The sequence below is a fragment of the Apostichopus japonicus genome, chromosome 14 (genome assembly GCF_037975245.1).
Source record: "Apostichopus japonicus isolate 1M-3 chromosome 14, ASM3797524v1, whole genome shotgun sequence".
In the NCBI taxonomy this organism is placed as follows: Eukaryota; Metazoa; Echinodermata; class Holothuroidea; order Aspidochirotida; family Stichopodidae; genus Apostichopus; species Apostichopus japonicus.
The window spans coordinates 9,596,671-9,614,191 of record NC_092574.1 but is presented as its reverse complement, the minus strand read 5'-3'; the positions used below and the strand labels follow the sequence as shown (position 1 = coordinate 9,614,191).

The following is a 17,521-nucleotide window of genomic DNA, read 5'->3' as shown; positions in this document are numbered from 1 at the left end:
TAAACACTGCCCTCAATCAGTTGTAAACATTATTGACGTATGCATTTCATTCAGTAGTACTAGTGTCAGATATATGACATTAAATACCACATGAACACACCGGGTACCTAGCCGTTTCTGTTGAAATATATGCAGGTATTTGTTTTTACTGTTCATTCGTTTCTAAATTATAGTCATCACATTTAGGATGTTTTAACATGTTCGTTTACTGCAGTTCTGTAACTTTGTACATTATTTTAATTCAAGATCGCTGTCAAGTTCAATAGTACTATCACAAACTCCTACACTACAGTACAGTACTGCTAGTCCTGACTACTATTGCCTCTCAGAAAAAGTGTTAAGCCTACAGCCTGGCTACACAGTAGCTTCGATGCCAATTTTCGTATAGCGATATCATTGCTTTCATATAGGCTAGGGTAGGCCAATACTATTGTCCATACACTCAAACATAAAAGACTGTATCTATTCCTCAATCTTGTCTTAACTACAATTCAGTCTATCCAGTGAACCGTCACATTTCTAGACAGTGTACCTATCCTTCCACGCGAATCAAAGAAAGTTTCATTCCTGTGTCAAATTCATTCCTAAAATGTACCTTTCCGCCATAGGTTTCGAACCTTTCCGCCATGGGGGAAAGGTTCGAAACCTATGGCGAAAAGTTATGGCAGTATGTTTCTATGGCGAAATGGCACTGGAACCTACTACTACAAGTACTAGGCCTAGGCCTACTCCTGTTGTTGTAAATAAGTTGTAACTTGTATGACAGTGGTAGGCTAGGTAATACTAATAATGAAACAAGACAAAAACTAAACATTCCAAAAATTTGCTGTCAGGCCTTACTTAACTGATATTCAATGTCTTTTCTGTGGTTTTCTTCCGAAGTTTGTTCTTGAGTTTAGTTTAGAATGTTGTCAAGCGAACTTCTGACCAGAGCCTAGGCTTGGTCAGAACAAAATGGCCTGATTAATGCAAAATAATAACAAGAGTGAAAGGTCAGTAGATTGCTGTGATTTGATGGCAATGTTTCATCTTGAGATTCAACTAGTCATGAAATATCAGATTAGGTTTATCCCCTGGAATTGAAAAGGTTACCATAGACAAGAGGTATCTAGGGCACATTCTCAAATGTGCAGATAGATCCTGTAGTATCTCATATTTAGCTTTCTATTTACTTTGCTTCCATTAAACCTATTGGCAAAAAGTGATTACTGTATATATGTCACTATATTTGAATTGTCATATCTCCCATTAATATTAAACGGGAAACTTGGGCAATTTCTAATAAAAGTGACAAATGTTGACAATTTTGTGAAGTTTGTTTTAGGATTTGCTAAAAACTTTAATTGAGTTATTGTTATTCCCCATGAATTTTGATTGAAATCTCATGAAATGTTATACTGTAGTTTGATCTCTTTAGTGCTGTGTTAATGACATGTATAATTTTTTTTCAAGATTTCAAGTGTTTTTCATTTACTGATCCTTTGCATGATCCATAACTACAGTAAGCATTTTCATATTGTTAACTGTGAACACCAACACTTGCAATTTCAAACACAATAATATCAACAAACCTTGAAATAATTTGAAAAACTCATAACAACAAGTAGGCTCTAATACAGTATGTAATAATATAAAACCATTATTTGTATTAGTTACATCTGCTCTTTGTCAAATAGCATTGATTTCATCACTCAACTCTCAAAATGCATGAAGAAGGAGGAACAGGCAGTCCATTGAAGATATTTGGAAATGTGTTCATCTCTTTTGTTGGAGCTGGTGTGCTAGGATTGCCTTCAGCATTTAAAGAGGTAAGAATCTTTGTGAGCCAAACTCAGGCTTACTAATACTAACATTAGGATTCGCTTTCATGTTTAATCAATAATAAACCAGCCTCCAGGACATGAATATAAATATTCCTCCAAATGAGGGGGAAATGGCTTCGAAGCTTTGTTGCACCCATTTTTTAAATTTGAGGTCTGTAAAGGCCTAGAAATTTTACCAACTTGCTTAAACATGTCAACTGTGCTTAAAGATTTAATGGGTAAAATCAAGTTCTGACAGGCAATTTACCTTGAATTACAGAACACATCAGTTACTGTACCGACTTATGAGACCTGCCAGATAATATTTGCTGATTATAAGCAGTAATACAGGGCACATGTTGAATACAGAAATTGTGCTGATTATCTCAAGTAGTGCTTGTCCTCAAGGATCTTTCATGACTTTTACGACTTTTACTGTAAACTATAATCAATAAAGTAGTCGTACAAACAGAATAGAAATTGAAAATTAGGTATAACTGCCCTTTTTTATTGGATTTTAGTACAAAATGTAATATTAGGAATGACTTTGAACACTCCTTTCTCCAAACTTTTTCTTCCAGTCTGGTATCTTGGAAGGCTTGCTGATCATGTCCTTCGTTGGATTTGTCAGGTATTTATGTAATAGATATATTTATTATCCTTTGAAGGAGAGAGCACATCTCCAAAGAAGACCCCCAAATGCTTAGCTCAGCATTGCTTACTAATTTTCTACTTTAATAATTTAACAAGTAATAAACTTTTTTGTCATCCTGAGCTTTTAAGAAATATTTCACTGTATGCCTTCTAGGGCAAAAAGGTGTGTAGATTACACAATTGTCTCATTTTATTGTTTGTTTGTGTTTTTGTGCATTATAATAGAGCTGAGGTACAGTATTGTATTGTCATCGAAAGGCACTAAACTTAAGTTAAAGCGTATATGTTAAAGCGTATATATATTAAAAATGGTCAGACTTCAAGTAAGCACAGTAGTTTAGAATTTCATTTTCATTGAGCTACTGTATATATATTGTTTTTAAATCCAATTCTGTCACAAATCGTCCTTTTTAAAGCAGTATTTACACAACTTTTGAGACTACCCTAATGTTACCCATATAGAGCAAAAGGTATTTGGCGATTACACAGAGAAAATAACACACATTTGGATTAAAGAACATTCCCAGTTGTCCTTTGTTATTTCTCCTTCAGGACTGTAAACTTAATGTGGGACAGTTTTTGCATCCTTGTCTTTATTTTATTTTTTTTTTTTTTTTTTGTGCATTTCATATTTAATGATTGTCAGTATTCCCACCAAATGTTATCATTGTTCAGAAAGTACTTACTTAGATAGAGGATCTAAGCCTCCCAGGCATTTACAGACATTAATTACACTTTATATATATATATATTTTTTTTTTTGAAAAGCCATTATGTCAGTCAGTCAGGAAAAAAAATATATTGAGGGTTGTTGTAAAGTTCTTGTCTTTTTAGTTGTTCTATCATTAATTTGGCTATATTAATGTACTTGTCAGAAGTTCCACCTATCCGCCTAATACAGCCTGAAAAACGTCTCTTTTGTAATAACAGCGTCAAGGCAATGCTCCTCCTGATCGACTGCAAGATCGAACTCGGTAAACGACCGGACGTGAAAAAGAAATTTAAGGTAGTCAGTTTGGAGCCTGGCGGACACGAGGAGGAGGCTATGCTGGCAGAGAATTACACCAATAAGGTCAATGGTCAATCGACACGCAGTGAAAACTCGAATGGGGATGTACAGAGTAAGGATACGGAGGTGAGTGTATCAGTGATTTCATTACCTTCCTGGGGGAGTGGGTGGGGGTGGGGGTTGGGCAGCAGTTTGGAATCCCTCAAGGGAGAGGGGATTTAGGAGCTGAAGAAACGATCAGTTTGTGAGAAATTAATATTGCACCAAAAAAAAGGGGCAAATTTAAAAAAAAACAGTGTGACTAACCAGTTTTAACAAGCAAGAAAATTAAATATGACTGATTGATTTATGTGATTTTTTTTTATGTTTACTGTTTAACAATGTTTGTTATTTCATTAAAAAATATACAAAATTTCATTATTTATATATTTGTTTAGTTTAATGAGTTTTGCCTTCAACCTTTCAGGAATTTCAACAACCCAAACACGAAATAGATTATGGAGATATAGGTGAGAATCAATTTGTTTTATCGTTTGCAAAGAACTATTATACCTGTACTCTATTTTTTCCTTTTAACCTCAAATCCTACGAAAAGTTAGTCAAGTAGGCAGATAGTTTCTCATATATACTGTAAAGTACCCTATAAGAATATGTTTATTAAATCTTTCAACCCATACTTGACAAAATATGCATTATAATGTGGTACTTTGTCAGTTATGAACACAAAACATGTTTTCAGAGACTGACGTGTAATTTCATCAGTGACCCTCTCGTCCCTTTCTGCAGCATTCTACGCCATAGGTGACATCGGTAAACTCACCGTGGATATATCTATCATCGTCTCGCAAACTGGTGAGTTATTCAGTTTAAAGGCCATCTATTGTTGTTGACGCTCGCCGTATTTCTTAATATATTTGTAAAATTATACACAGAGAGCGTGGTGGCCAATTGGCTAAGGTGTCGGACTTGTGATCCAAGGATTGCTGGTTCGATTCGAAAAAATTATGCACAGAGAGCGTAGTGGACAATTGGCTAAGGCGTCGGACTCGTGATCCAAGGATTGCTGGTTCGATTCCTGCCTAGTTCATTACGTTGTGTCCTTGGGCAAGATGCTTTGTCTCACTTGCCTTTCTCCACCCAGCTGTTAAATGGGTACCTGTGAGGTAACTTGTCATTGGGCGCAGTATATAACTGCTGCCGACTGGAGGGATTGTCTCTGGGACAGGTTATCATTGACCAGGGGTAATATAACGTCTGTACAGCGCTTTGAGACCTATCGCTGGTATAAAGCGCTTGAAAAAGCAAATATTATTTTATTATAAAAGTATCGTGTTTGACTGAGATTATATTTAAGGATGGAATTAGTGGGAGGGTTTCCGTGTAATATTATTCCTGCAAATTTGCATAACTAAATTTTGAATAGATTTCAAATTTTTGCTGCTCCAGTTTTCATGACTTTGTTTTAGGTGTCTGATTATCATATCAGATCTAGAATCAAAGTGTTATCAGCCTAGATTTCTATGGAACAGCTGGTAATTAACATTTCATTATCAATCAACGTTATAGAAACCTAATAAAACACTTGCCACAAGATTCCTTTCAATTTCCCTCTTTAAGTGGGCATTGTTTCATACAGATGCCAGCAAACATTGCATGTACTTATCCTATGCAAGTGGAAATCAGCTTGTAGTACAGTCTAGATATGAATATTCATTTTAATTACCTAATTTTCAATGAAAAAACCTTTCATACATGTGCATTTCATTTCGTCCGAATGACCATACTTTCATTTTTCTTCCTTTACAGGTTTTTCGTGTGCTTATCTGATATTTATATCTAACAACATGACCACCATATACCCAAGTATCAGTGTCAACCAGTGGGTTGCCAGCATGATATTCCCACTGTTGATGCTCTGTATGTTACGACATCTGCATAAACTTGCTATATTCAGGTGTGTACCAGCTTCACCACTTTTTTCAGCATAACTACGATCTGTGGTGATAAATATTTCATTACCCCTTGTCCACATCTTCTCCTCACTTCTCAGTGGTTACTCTCCCCCTCCCCCTCCCCTCCCCTCCCCTACCCCTCCCCTCCCATCTCTTTCAATGATGACATATTTTGATGTTTGGGTTGATATATTACGGAAGGTTTTTAACCGACTATGTTTCATTTTCATGCATAGATGATGAAATATGGTTTGTTCTCAAGTGTGTTTCTATCGCAACATCTTGTTAATAATTATACTTTCCTTTTGGTTTGACTTTCTTGTAAACTTTTTCTGGTGTTGCCCTTTCAGTCTCTTTGCCGATTTTTCCAACGTCTTGGCGTACTCTGTGGTATTTTGGTTTGATTTTGAACATATACAATCAGTGTCATCTCGGTGAGTATCCGTCTCCCTTCGTCCACAATTCATCGACCCCTGGGGCGGTCCAATCGACTTGTGTCGTGATCGGTCGTGCAGTGTAGAACGTGCGTCGGACGGGTTGCCTCTCCAGGACATGAAAATATCCAGCATGATTCATCAATTTAAACTTAAATATCGCCACCTTAAATATGAAGTATTTTTTACTGAAGCCTTTTCTCTAGTAATGTCAAAATTGATAATAATGTTTTGATACCAAACATATACTAGATGTGATTGTTTGCATTAAAAAAACACTAAGCAGTGAGCAACTGTTCATTGGGAAGTATGTGCACAATAATAAACCCATGTTAGATGCCGCATAGAGTAGTGCCTACAACAAAACAGAAGTTGAAAGCTATCTGCATGATGCACGACACGGATGCAGTAGTTGATACATGTGATAAAAAAAAAATGATAAAAAAGTGCTGGTTATAATTATCTTCCAAAGGTGAGGCTAGATAATTTACAACAGGATAGGAGAGGAATGGTGTCATGTAAATGATAATTTTTTATATAAAAAAAAGATGACCGTGACGTCTAACTATCCGCACGGCTTATCTGTATATAAATTCATTATATCTGGATATATGACAAGGACCAACAAGTATTATGCATATTAGAGCAAACACTCTCCCAGCTGTTCTGTATAACCACAAAGCTCGTTTACTTCAATCCCCACTTAATCCGGGGTGAGGTCAACTGAGATTTGATGGAACTGCTTGCATTCTATAAACCGTATATCATTATATACCGAGTGGAATCTGTGGGTAGTCTCCATACACAAGAGACAATTGGCAATACATTAGGAAAAAGACAGTAAAAGAGGTGTAATCTTGTCTGGTTTTGTTAATTCTGGGTTGGCTGATTTTAACCCGTAGATTAAAGGGGTAGTATGCACTGTGCAGGCTACTGGACAAGTGAGATTGATGTAATGAAATCAAGTTTGTGTAGTTCTAACAAGATGGTGTGCCAAAAGAGTTGTATAAATGCTGCCACAAATCAAGTCAGAAAGAACTACATTTATAATATCATATAGACACTGATTTAATAGCTATTTATTCCAAGCAAAGAAAGGATTTTTGGGGCAACCTTCACAAATTCATTTCATTCTTTACCAAAGGAAGGCTGCATCTTTATAATTAGGGGTATACCTAATATTAACATAATATTCCATCCCAAATATACCCAACGGCAAATTTGCTCTGCCCAGATAAGATACAAATATTTGTTTGTATTGTTCTTTTATTTTTTTGACTCTTTCTTTCTTTGTATTTTATTTATTTGTTATGTTGTATTTTTGTTTATAGAGTGACCAGTTCTCTCTTTCACCTTTTTATTTTTCTCTTTGTTTTTTTTCTTTTTCATCAGATTACATCCAAAAGAATTTTCTCTAGCTGGATTTCCTTTCTTCTTGGGCATTTCATTTTATTGTTATGAGGTAAAAAACACTTAAATATTTAGTGTACTGCCCTCTAGTTCAGTTTAAACATAATCTACAACCACTGATAGTTTGCAAGGTCATCCGGTATGATGCATGTAGCAGTTACAGTAATTGAAAACCTAGGCTTGTAGTTTAAAGAAACTCAGCTGTTGCAATTAGCAAAGCAAAAGGTGAGAAAGAAAATTAGAACTGTAAAAAAATGAGAAGAACATACAAGGTAAAGTCTGTGGGTAATGAAGTTTTGAAGTTTAATGAAACTCTAAATACTCTAAGAAATTTGTTATAGATCTGGTACTGTATTCAAAGACAAGTAGATCTGCAGCTAACAGTACTAAGGTGCAAACTTTTAGGTTGAAAATACTCTACTTAATGGCTCTAAGTAACCCTATACAGAAGCTGAGATAAGTATAGGCACACCTGTTTAGAATTTTCTGCAAGAAGAAAAATAGTTTCCTAATTTTTTTTTTTTTTTTTGGAGGGTTCTGTTTTGAGATATATAAAAAAAAAAAAATGGGTCAAGTGTTCACTCTTGTCTTACAAAAGAGACAGACTAAAAAAATGAATGATAAACCTACTGTTGTGAAAATTATGGCATGCCACTCTTACCTGTCTCCCAGACATATGTACCTTAGACTATCTAGCTTACAACTATTGCTAACATTCTTGCACTGACCCCCACCCCCACTCCCCATGAGGCTAGTCGGGTTCACACTGCCCTTCTATCTGCCAAATCTACCCCATTCCATCTGAGTTATTGAGAGTTATAAATTGTGTCTTTTGCGACACAACAGATTGAAAAAATTGGTCACAAAGCTACTGCTGAAATCTGCCTATGTAGAACCATTTGCTTTATGTATTAACAAGTAAAACAAACCTGTTTCTTTGAGGTGTAGCCATCTTTAGTTATTTTCTCTGATACTTATAATGTTTGGAGCAGCAAAGCAAATATTGGCTAGAACTGGACTCCAACCACTGACCTCAGTATCAGAAGCCCTATGATCCACCATCAGAACTATCCAGTCGTAAAAAACTTGATGGTGGTCCCACACCATTCTTTTAACTCAGTGGGTGCCAGTCCGAAACCACCAGTGCCTTGTCTATCCGTTGAGTGGGGATCACACCCCAGTTTCACCCCAATCATAGAAAAGCAGCAGGGAAGAGATATTTTTTAGAGGATTATAGGCTTCTTAACCCATACATGGATATTAATAACATTTTAACTTTGTCTCATATTTACAGGGAGCTGGTTTAATATGTTACTTAGATGCCTCGGTTTCTCCTGAAGCAAGAGCAAAATTTAGACCGTAAGTAAACCAATGAATAACATTTTAAAGAAAGAGCATCCAGTATTTCATTTGGCTTCCCAGAATTTTTATATCAAACAAAAATCATGTTTGATGGTATAAAGTTTAAACCAGAGATGGATTTAGGATTTCATGATAAGGAGGGCCATGTGGCCCTGTCGTTGAAGCCCACTCCCTTGTAGAGGTCTGAATAATATACCATGTCAATGGTGCATTTTTAGGTAATAAATTAGGTCTATAACCAGGTTTACCCCTCCCCACTCCCATGGATCCATGCCCGTAAGCGGTGTAAGCCATCCAAGTAAAAAGTGTATGTTAACTTATTAACTGTTATACACCAATTAATATGGAAATCCTTCTAAAAGAGAATTTCTTTAACTGACGTAAAGACTAAATTTAGATATCAATTTTCTTATGGATTTCGGGGGAAAAATTGGAATAAACTGGGAACTTTTCACGGACAGCAATGATCACCACATAATCACTACCTCTTTAGTAGAAAGATGGTACATCTATTCAACAAGACTATATTTTTTTTGTGTTACATCTTGTCTTTTCTTGTTTTCAGGCTCTTCAAATTTGTCTTATGTCTGGTGACCCTCTTGTACATGACATTTGGTATATGTGGGTACTTGGTAAGTAACAATTTGGTATTCTGTTTCATAGTGTAAAATGTAAGTGTGTGGTTGGTTCCTTTTAATAGCTCAGCGAGGTCAGTGATTTTACATTCAGTGGTTAACATTTTACCCTTGACCCCTTACTCTGTATGCATGTGCGTGTGTGTTACTGTACATTCATACCTCTGTGTAACACCTTTTATTGTTTTGTAACACTTTACATATATTCATTTTCTCATGATTATTTTCCTTTTTATCTGTTTAATCTCTTGACAGTCTTTTGGTGAACATACAGAAAGTATCATTACATTAAATCTTCCACAAGGTAAGTTTTTATCCTTTTGTCTCTGTTAGACAACCCTCTTTGTGTTGTCACTATTAGTATCAAAGGGCATGTTTTATAAACCATGTTATGCATTCCATTATAAACACACAGTTTGCCTATCATGGGGGCTGCCCCTAAATGGTCTCTAACACTTTTGACAGGTTCCTCCCACAATCACATTTTATGATGAGGTGCTTCTTTTCCACAAGGAATGCTCTCATAAGACTGTACCAATAGTAACTGATGTGTTTCTGTAATTCAGGAAAATTTCAGGGAGAATCTCATTTTAGCCAGTAGATTGTTTAAGTACTTGCATTTGTTAACAAGTTGTTGAACTTTGAAAATGCATAGACTCCGGATGTGTGACCTGATTAATTCACTTCGGCTTCGGCTTTGAGTACAGCGTTTCTGTATGCTGCCATGTTGGACGAATCCAACCGTAATAGTAATTACTGACTTTGCGATCCGCGTTATAGCCATTGCCGAATTTCCAATCCGCAGTCTGCCTCACAATTTTGCAAGGTTGGTAAGAGTGACTCCATAGTTGTCCCAGGAAACCATAAAGGGGTACTATGAATGGTCCCTTTAATGACCTGTTTGCTACACTTGACTAGTTTAGCCTAACTCCTGTTTAACCTCCATTCTATGAAAGGCTATTCTTCTATCTGGTTTGATCTTATCTTGTCTTCAGTATTTTATTTCCATCTGATTACAAATGTTATCATTTTCTTCCCCCCCCCCCATCCAGGACCAATGCCTCTGATAGTCAAGGTGTGTCTGTGTTTTTCTTTGTTCTTCACTTACCCGGTTGCAATGTTCCCCGTTGTATCGACCATCGAAAGACGACTCAAGATGGACCCCGTGAAAAATCGCACCTTCGGGGTAAGCACTATGTTACCGGGAGTATTGTTAAGAAGATGCACGTGTGACTTAATTATGGGCATATTGTTACAAAACAAATTTGAAACTAAGACTGCAAATAACAATGTTTAGTCCACGCTTTAAAACAATTGAATATTATCCAAACACCAACACAAGGCCTCCAGCCACTCAGGGGTAAGACTAAAACTGTATTGTTAAATTCTGCATCCCTGGTGCATTGGTGAACTTTCATGTAATTTAGTTATTTATTTTGTTACTTAGATGAGTTTTGTTTTTGATATATATTTAACTTTTACCTACATTTTTGGGTGCGATCATTCATTTCTTGGTTCTGTACCACCTCATTTACAGAATTTCATCCGGTTGGTGATGGTACTCACCACAGCAATGGTTGTTATCGTCATACCTAGTTTTACCACACTTATGGCTCTTGTTGGAGCGACCTGCTGTACCCTACTTGCTTTCATATTACCAGGGATATTTCACTTGAAGATCTTCGAGGGGTTTGTACCTACTACTGGAAATCGCAATTTTTCAGATTTAATGTATTTGAAATTATTTATACAAGTCAGTATATGTAACATAAATTAGGACTACATTTATGCTACACTCCTTACCATGCTTCATTATATGTTGGATGTTGAAACAGAGAGTGACCAACGTAGCTGGATAGCTCCATCAACAGAGCACAGGTCTTGTTTTATCCGGTTGGAATTCGTTCAGTCAAATTTATTTCCTTATCTCAAAAGTTTTGATGATGCAGTCTTGGAAACAGTCATTGTTTCAAAGAGTGTCATTGTTTTTTTTCTTCTTTTTTTCAATCAAGCAGTAGATAAAGTTAATGGCAAGATTTTCTTTACCTATTATTGTCTTTATACCTACGAATTAACTGGTGTTCTGCATAACAAAAACTTGTATTAAATTTCCTATATCTCTGAATTTTCAAATTTACTGTAAAACTTATTCACTGAAGTTGATATTGACTTGTAAAACTGTTAATTTTTTTCGATGAGCTATTCAATTTCAACTGAACATTTCAGTAAAAAAAATGAAAGCAAGTTGAAGTTTTAAAATAAAAAAAAAGGTGTAATGAATACTAATGTATAAAACAGGAGACATGTGCAAATAAAACATGACAACAGCATGGAATGTTTAAAAATTTATTCACTTATTTTGACTTGCTAAAGTACGGCTTTGCTTGCTTAGCTGGTCACTCAGTAGATTTGGTGAAAATGTCAACCAAATGTAAAAATTTGCTTTAACTAAGAGATTCAGTTGCTTCTCTAGCTCATGGACTATATTTCTTGTAGGATTTTTATTATGATCTCAAGTTACCAAAATTTACCTAAGTCAGCCTCATATGTAGTTGGATGACTTCACTCATTTTGTTATTTATAAATCCTCTCTTTTTACAGATCTATTTCCCTCAGTGCCAAAGTATTGGACTACACCCTTATAGTTTTAGGAATCATTGCGTAAGTAATCACATTCTGGGATAATCTGCTGGTAAAGTTTTTGAATAATGTACATATCTGGAGAGAAACCTCTTTTATTCAAATTTTTCACGATATGTAAGGAAAATTTCAATCCATTGATTATAACTTAGGAATTGGAAAGGATAGACATCAATTGCAAAACATAGAGGAACAGAAATTGGAACTGTACTGTCAAAGGAAACATTGTTAATCAAAATATGGAGGGGGGGGGAGGGGTTGGTGGGGAATCTTAATCTGCTGAAATACCATATTGGCAGTCTTAAAGGCATGTTTACCTCGACCCAAACTTTCAAGCATTAACTTTATATAACAAGTAGTAAACAGTGACTTCTTTTTAAGGTTAAAGTAAAGTCACGAGCATTGCTATTTATCACTCGATATTGTGTTATTGAATCTCGTCACTGTGCTATTTCTATTGGGAAAAATGTTAACCAACTTGTTAGAGTCTCTTCACATTTTGAAATGTAGTAACTTCAGTCAGGATTCATTACAACACTGCTCAAAGGAGACTTTTATTATAGCCGTTGTGAAGGTTCACTCTTATCAGTTCTCACTTTTCTTTACATGTTCGTGCGGTTTCTTCAAACGTCGTCTCATATCAGAACCATTCTGGGGACAATGGATGCCGTCAAAAGGTTATTTCCCGACGAAGAAGACAGTTTAGCGGCATCCAGCACTTGATGACGACGGAAGAATATCTCTACGATATCGGTCACAAACGGATTAAACGAAGCAGTAACATGCAATCGCAAGAAAGGAAACGTGGCAGGTGCTGGCTCAATTCAATTCATCGACTCAAATCATCGACTCAACTCCATTCATCGACCTATCTGGCTATGCTGCCGACCTCGGTTCAAACGGGTTCTCGTTATGGTGCAATGACCTATCAATGGATAGAAGAGTTTGATTATTATCCTTTTTCAGACATCTCTCAACTTGATGTAAAAAAGAAACTTTGTCTAATCGTTAAGAAGGCTAATACCTACACATCGGTTTCTTTGTTTTCTCAATTGATGATCGTGGACAGACAACGACTTTCTTAAATGACATGATTTTTTGGTCGTTAGGAAGAGAATCTGGCATTGTCCAGCTGATGAGAAAGAAACTGGATTTGCTTCTCAGCAAAAGTGGTCACAAATATGAAGTCATCAGTACCAGACAGCCTCAATACAGGGTAAATGTTGAGATGGTGGTTGGATACATCAGGACCAGATGTACACACACTTTGTATTGCTGTACATTCCTTGAGAATCCACCAGTGATTGGAAGAGTCTGGTCTAAAATACTCCTCCAACATATAACAGCAAGGTATATACTGGTAAAAACGTTCAGATTATTTAGTTTATCACAAAACTGTTAACAAACTCGATATTGGTCGTTTTTACGATGTCATCCATGTGACATTCCGGGACTCGTCATCGATTCCTCTTTTTTTTTTTAAATTTTCCAAATGTTTTATTAAGTGTCTTCAGATGTATATAGTTTCGGTCGCATACCTTTAAGAGGTTCTCTCCAACGCAGTGTATCAGCACCCTCATCTGGTGAACAAACCAGCAGCTGAATTAGATCTTGTCAACAAGAAGACAACCTTTAGAACACCACTAGGAAACTTGAGTAACTAGTATAACTTATTCTCAATAATGTGCCTTTGTACAGGGATGATTTAGTTTTGATAATTTTTTTTTTTTTTTTTTTTTTTTTTTTTGACATGCATCCGTTTTCGTATAATATCTTGGAAATCTAAAGTATCAACTAGTCGTGTGATATTGACAACACCTCTCAGTTCAAAGCATTGGCAATACAGAATAGGCAGTGGGACAAATTATCCAGTCCTCTTTAATTTTTAAGGTTTTATCATCCCTATGACAGACTGAGGAAGCAACCCTTGCAACGAAACATATTTACCAGATTTTTTTTTAGAAAAGTGGAAACTTGCCCTTCCGACAAGTCTTTCCCCTTCTTAACATGTTCGTTTTCGTTTTCGTTTTCATTTTTTTTTCATTTTCAAGTCCTACAAATGTAATTGCAAGAATATGAGAGGTATCTTATACACCATTCATACTGCTAACCATCCCTTCCTCTCCTCTCCCCTCCCTCCCTCCCTCACACTCACTCTTCTGTCCCTGATACTTAAAACTGGAGATATATTTACAGTCTGTTTAGAGAGCTATGTACAGTTTTAATGTTATAATCCACCCATGGTGCTCCCATCATTGCAAATAGATATTCTTGCATCACCTCAGGTCACAAGTCTTCGTTGTTCCTAGTTTTTGCCATGTTGAGTAGGAGTGTCCTAGTAGTAGGAAAGTACTCAACCATCGAGTAATACTCAAGTCCTTTCTTGTATAAAGTACCGCTGTGCTCGTACCCATGTATGCAGTTGTGTAGGCTATGCTTCCCTAACAAAGTATCCACAAAGTGAACCAAGTTGTTTGACTTGAGTAAAATTGACTTTGATTACTATGCATATAATATTCTCGCCATGCAGGTATAGTGTCTATCTAATTTGACATTTGTTTATCGTGGTTATCCAACAGCATTTATATTAAACCAAAGTCGTACATGTTAAGTGGACATACTTTGTCATGTGTGCTACTTGAGTTAACATTTGACTTAGATGACATGTCACAAGTTTCATTTTGGTGTTTCTAATACTGTTAATGTAGTTTTATGACTTTATGATTTTTAGTAATAGATTGGCTAACATAAAAATTGACCTTGTTAAGTTTAGGTCACATTTTATTAGAGCTGTGTCATATTTATCCTTCCTCGACCTTTAACATAGCTGATACGGTTCTGGTTAAAGGTTCTTCAAAATTGAGTTTCAGGTTTGAGTTGAGAATGAATGAGATATCTTGCAAGTTTTATTGCATGACGACAATAACTGATAATAGTATGTTTCTTGCAGAAAGAAAAGTGGGGTAGGCATATGTCTTCTTTTATGTTGAGAAATCTAATATATTGATTTTGAAGAAATGATAATAATATATAACCAGTATATATTTATATTTTTATATCAAATGATATATGATAAGTTATTATCTGACGTCAGTATGATTTATTTATAGCCATCAGTTAGCTATAATATTCCATTTTTCAGCAACGGCATTCAAGGAAGTTTACTTTGACAAAGTTCCCTAATTTGAGTTCCCTCAAATTTGGCTAAATACCCCGGCTATGAAAGCATGGTAGGTTAGCAACAGAACTTCTGATGATTTGAAGTATTTATTTGGACATTGATGCAAAGAAATTAAATAATAATAAGTTTTCTCATACAGTGTATTGGACTTCAAGAGGTTCTTTAAAGTTGAGTTGACCCCAAGGTGACCCCAAGGAGGTTGAGAAGACTATAGTGTAGCTCTAAGAGATGATCCTAGAAGAAAACTATGGCTGGTATGAAATCTTCAATATTTCAGCTGCAGATTCATTCCTCCACTTGTGCAAAGAGTTTTCTCTCTGGTCAACAATTTTCCAAAAGTTATCTAGTAATTCTAAGAATGATATTGCAAATTGTTGTAAGACATGAAATCCCCTGACCTTTTCAACAAAGTGAAGGGTACAGTCATGAGGAACTATTTTTATGTCATATTGAAGATTTCGTCATCGTGACATTTATCTTGTAAGTGTTACCCACATTTTAGAGATCAATTGGATTATTTGAAATGAGAAATGAAATCTTCAGTGAATCTAAGGAAATTCATTGCAAAACTGGCTTCAGTACCAAGCAACACAAGCACTAAAATAATCAAAATGTTTGCAAGGAGCTGGTTTTAATTCTTCAAGAGGTGATATTTTATACAAGGCATTTGTGTTAGCATGGTGCAGCACCTTATGTTAAGATGGAATCATTAGATTAATGCAACTTAGGCAAACTTTAACATTTAGTTCCACACCACAAGGTTTTCGTTGACAAGCTATGGTTTTTTTTTCTGTCTTTTCTTTTCTGTGTATGCATGCAAGTATTGCTGCCCTGCAATGGACTGAAAATTATTAACTATTTCCCTCAATTTGGAGCAAATTTACTTCAGATAGTGTAAATGACAAGTATAAATGACTAGAATAAATGATCTATTACCTGAAATTCCAGTTGTGCCTAATTTATTATCATTCAACTCCGAAAATTGTACTATTTTTTTTCACATTTCCTGTTGTTTGTTGTTATTTGTTTCCATTACATGTTTGGAATAAGACATCGATAGTTGCTGAACTTAATGCTTTTGTGACTTTGCTAACTTCACAATTATTCCGATTGTAATGGTATCATACATATATATATATATATATATAAATAAATAAATATATGTATATATATATATATATATATTTATTTGTATATATATATATATATATATATATAAATATTTATATAAACGAAACTCTTACCTCTTCATATAATGTTGAGATGGAAAATCATTTCTTCGAAATCCTGCACCCAAGAGCCAGTTTATTAAGTGAAATTTAGGTCTGTAAAAACTGCATGTGTATAAATGCGTTCGATTCATTTGTTCATATCATTTAAATTATATTGAATAATATTGCAAAATGTGGTAACAAGGAATTTCATCAGAATGTAATAGAAGAATAAATGTAGCTCTGTTAAAGGCTATAAATAAAATACAAACTGATATAGATTTATTGTTAATTCATTGATGTCATCGAAATGGTAGTTCCTTAAATATATTTACAAAAACCGAATGCAAGCTTTTTAATAGATATCAGTATTGCAAGACATTGAATTGACTAACATAACTATTAAAACAGAACAATGTGTGTTTCGCATATGGTTCGAATATGGTAAAGTCACGATTGTGTTGAAAATGTCATGAAAGTTTGTTAATTACAACTCCAACCCCGTCGAATGTCCGAGGCATATTCTATGTCGAAATTCCAAAGGTTTACTTTCAAATTCCGAGTTTCCATGATCCCAAACTTTTGATTTAAAGTTAGCACAAATAAAATTAAAAACTAAAGAAAATGGAGTTTTACCTCAGTCTCGACGTTTTAATCCCTAAATTTGCAGGTTTCATCCGAAAATGTGATGTTTTCGGCAAAATTGCAAATTTTGCAAAATTCTATTTCGAAATTGCGACGCTTTACCTCGAATTTAATTTTGGATTTATTTCTCGAGGATTTTTCGACAATTTGTCTAAAAATGTGGATGAAGTATATTCGAGTAGGCTAATTGTGACGTTTCACCTGAAAATTTCAACATTCTTCCACTACATTTGTAATTTTTGTCGGCAAAAGGGCCAACAAATAATCCCACCCTCCCCCACACACTTCAGTCTGTCAGTCGATTACATTTTTGGGAAGTAATGGTTATCGTGAGTACTTTTCGACTACAACTGAAGTATATAGTATCAATCAAATTTAGCTAAAATAATAGAAGTGAAGACTTCAATGACACCCATCACAATTAGGGCCAAGGGGTCTTGAATATCCTTCCTATCTTTTTGGTTATAAGGTGATATTTTTAAGCCAAGGGCGTAGGAACCGGGGGGGCGTCAGCCCCCCCAGTGAAAAATGTGGAGGGGCGGAAGTATCATTCCGCCCCCCCCCCACCCCGCTTCGCAAGTCTGAA

At 35.5% G+C, this 17,521-nt stretch overlaps 1 protein-coding gene across 2 annotated transcripts; it reads left to right on the top strand.

The window, feature by feature from the left end:
• The first annotated feature begins 13 nt into the window (after window positions 1-13).
• LOC139980044 (uncharacterized) lies at window positions 14-16,565 on the top strand. 2 transcript variants are annotated; one of them, XM_071991412.1, is made up of 16 exons: window positions 14-135; window positions 1,677-1,808; window positions 2,384-2,433; window positions 3,387-3,591; window positions 3,932-3,974; window positions 4,252-4,317; window positions 5,272-5,419; window positions 5,768-5,851; window positions 7,244-7,313; window positions 8,556-8,620; window positions 9,189-9,255; window positions 9,514-9,562; window positions 10,311-10,444; window positions 10,796-10,947; window positions 11,860-11,919; window positions 12,543-16,565. In XM_071991412.1, exons 2-16 carry the CDS (start codon window positions 1,704-1,706, stop codon window positions 12,619-12,621), a joined length of 1,377 nt encoding a protein of 458 aa, XP_071847513.1. In that variant the 5' UTR covers window positions 14-135; window positions 1,677-1,703; the 3' UTR covers window positions 12,622-16,565. The 2 variants fall into 2 exon arrangements, with proteins under 2 accessions (XP_071847513.1, XP_071847514.1); XM_071991413.1 differs by lacking the exon at window positions 14-135 and adding an exon at window positions 161-710.
• Window positions 16,566-17,521: the final 956 nt, after the last annotated feature.

Excerpts from the sequence above, each read along its gene's own strand:
- LOC139980044 (XM_071991412.1), top strand. The coding sequence starts at position 1,704 with ATGCATGAAGAAGGAGGAACAGGCAGTCCATTGAAGATATTTGGAAAT. Across the intron at positions 1,809-2,383 it reads TGCCTTCAGCATTTAAAGAG|TCTGGTATCTTGGAAGGCTT; the intron begins GTAAGAATCTTT and ends TTTTTCTTCCAG. Across the intron at positions 9,256-9,513 it reads TTGGTATATGTGGGTACTTG|TCTTTTGGTGAACATACAGA; the intron begins GTAAGTAACAAT and ends ATCTCTTGACAG.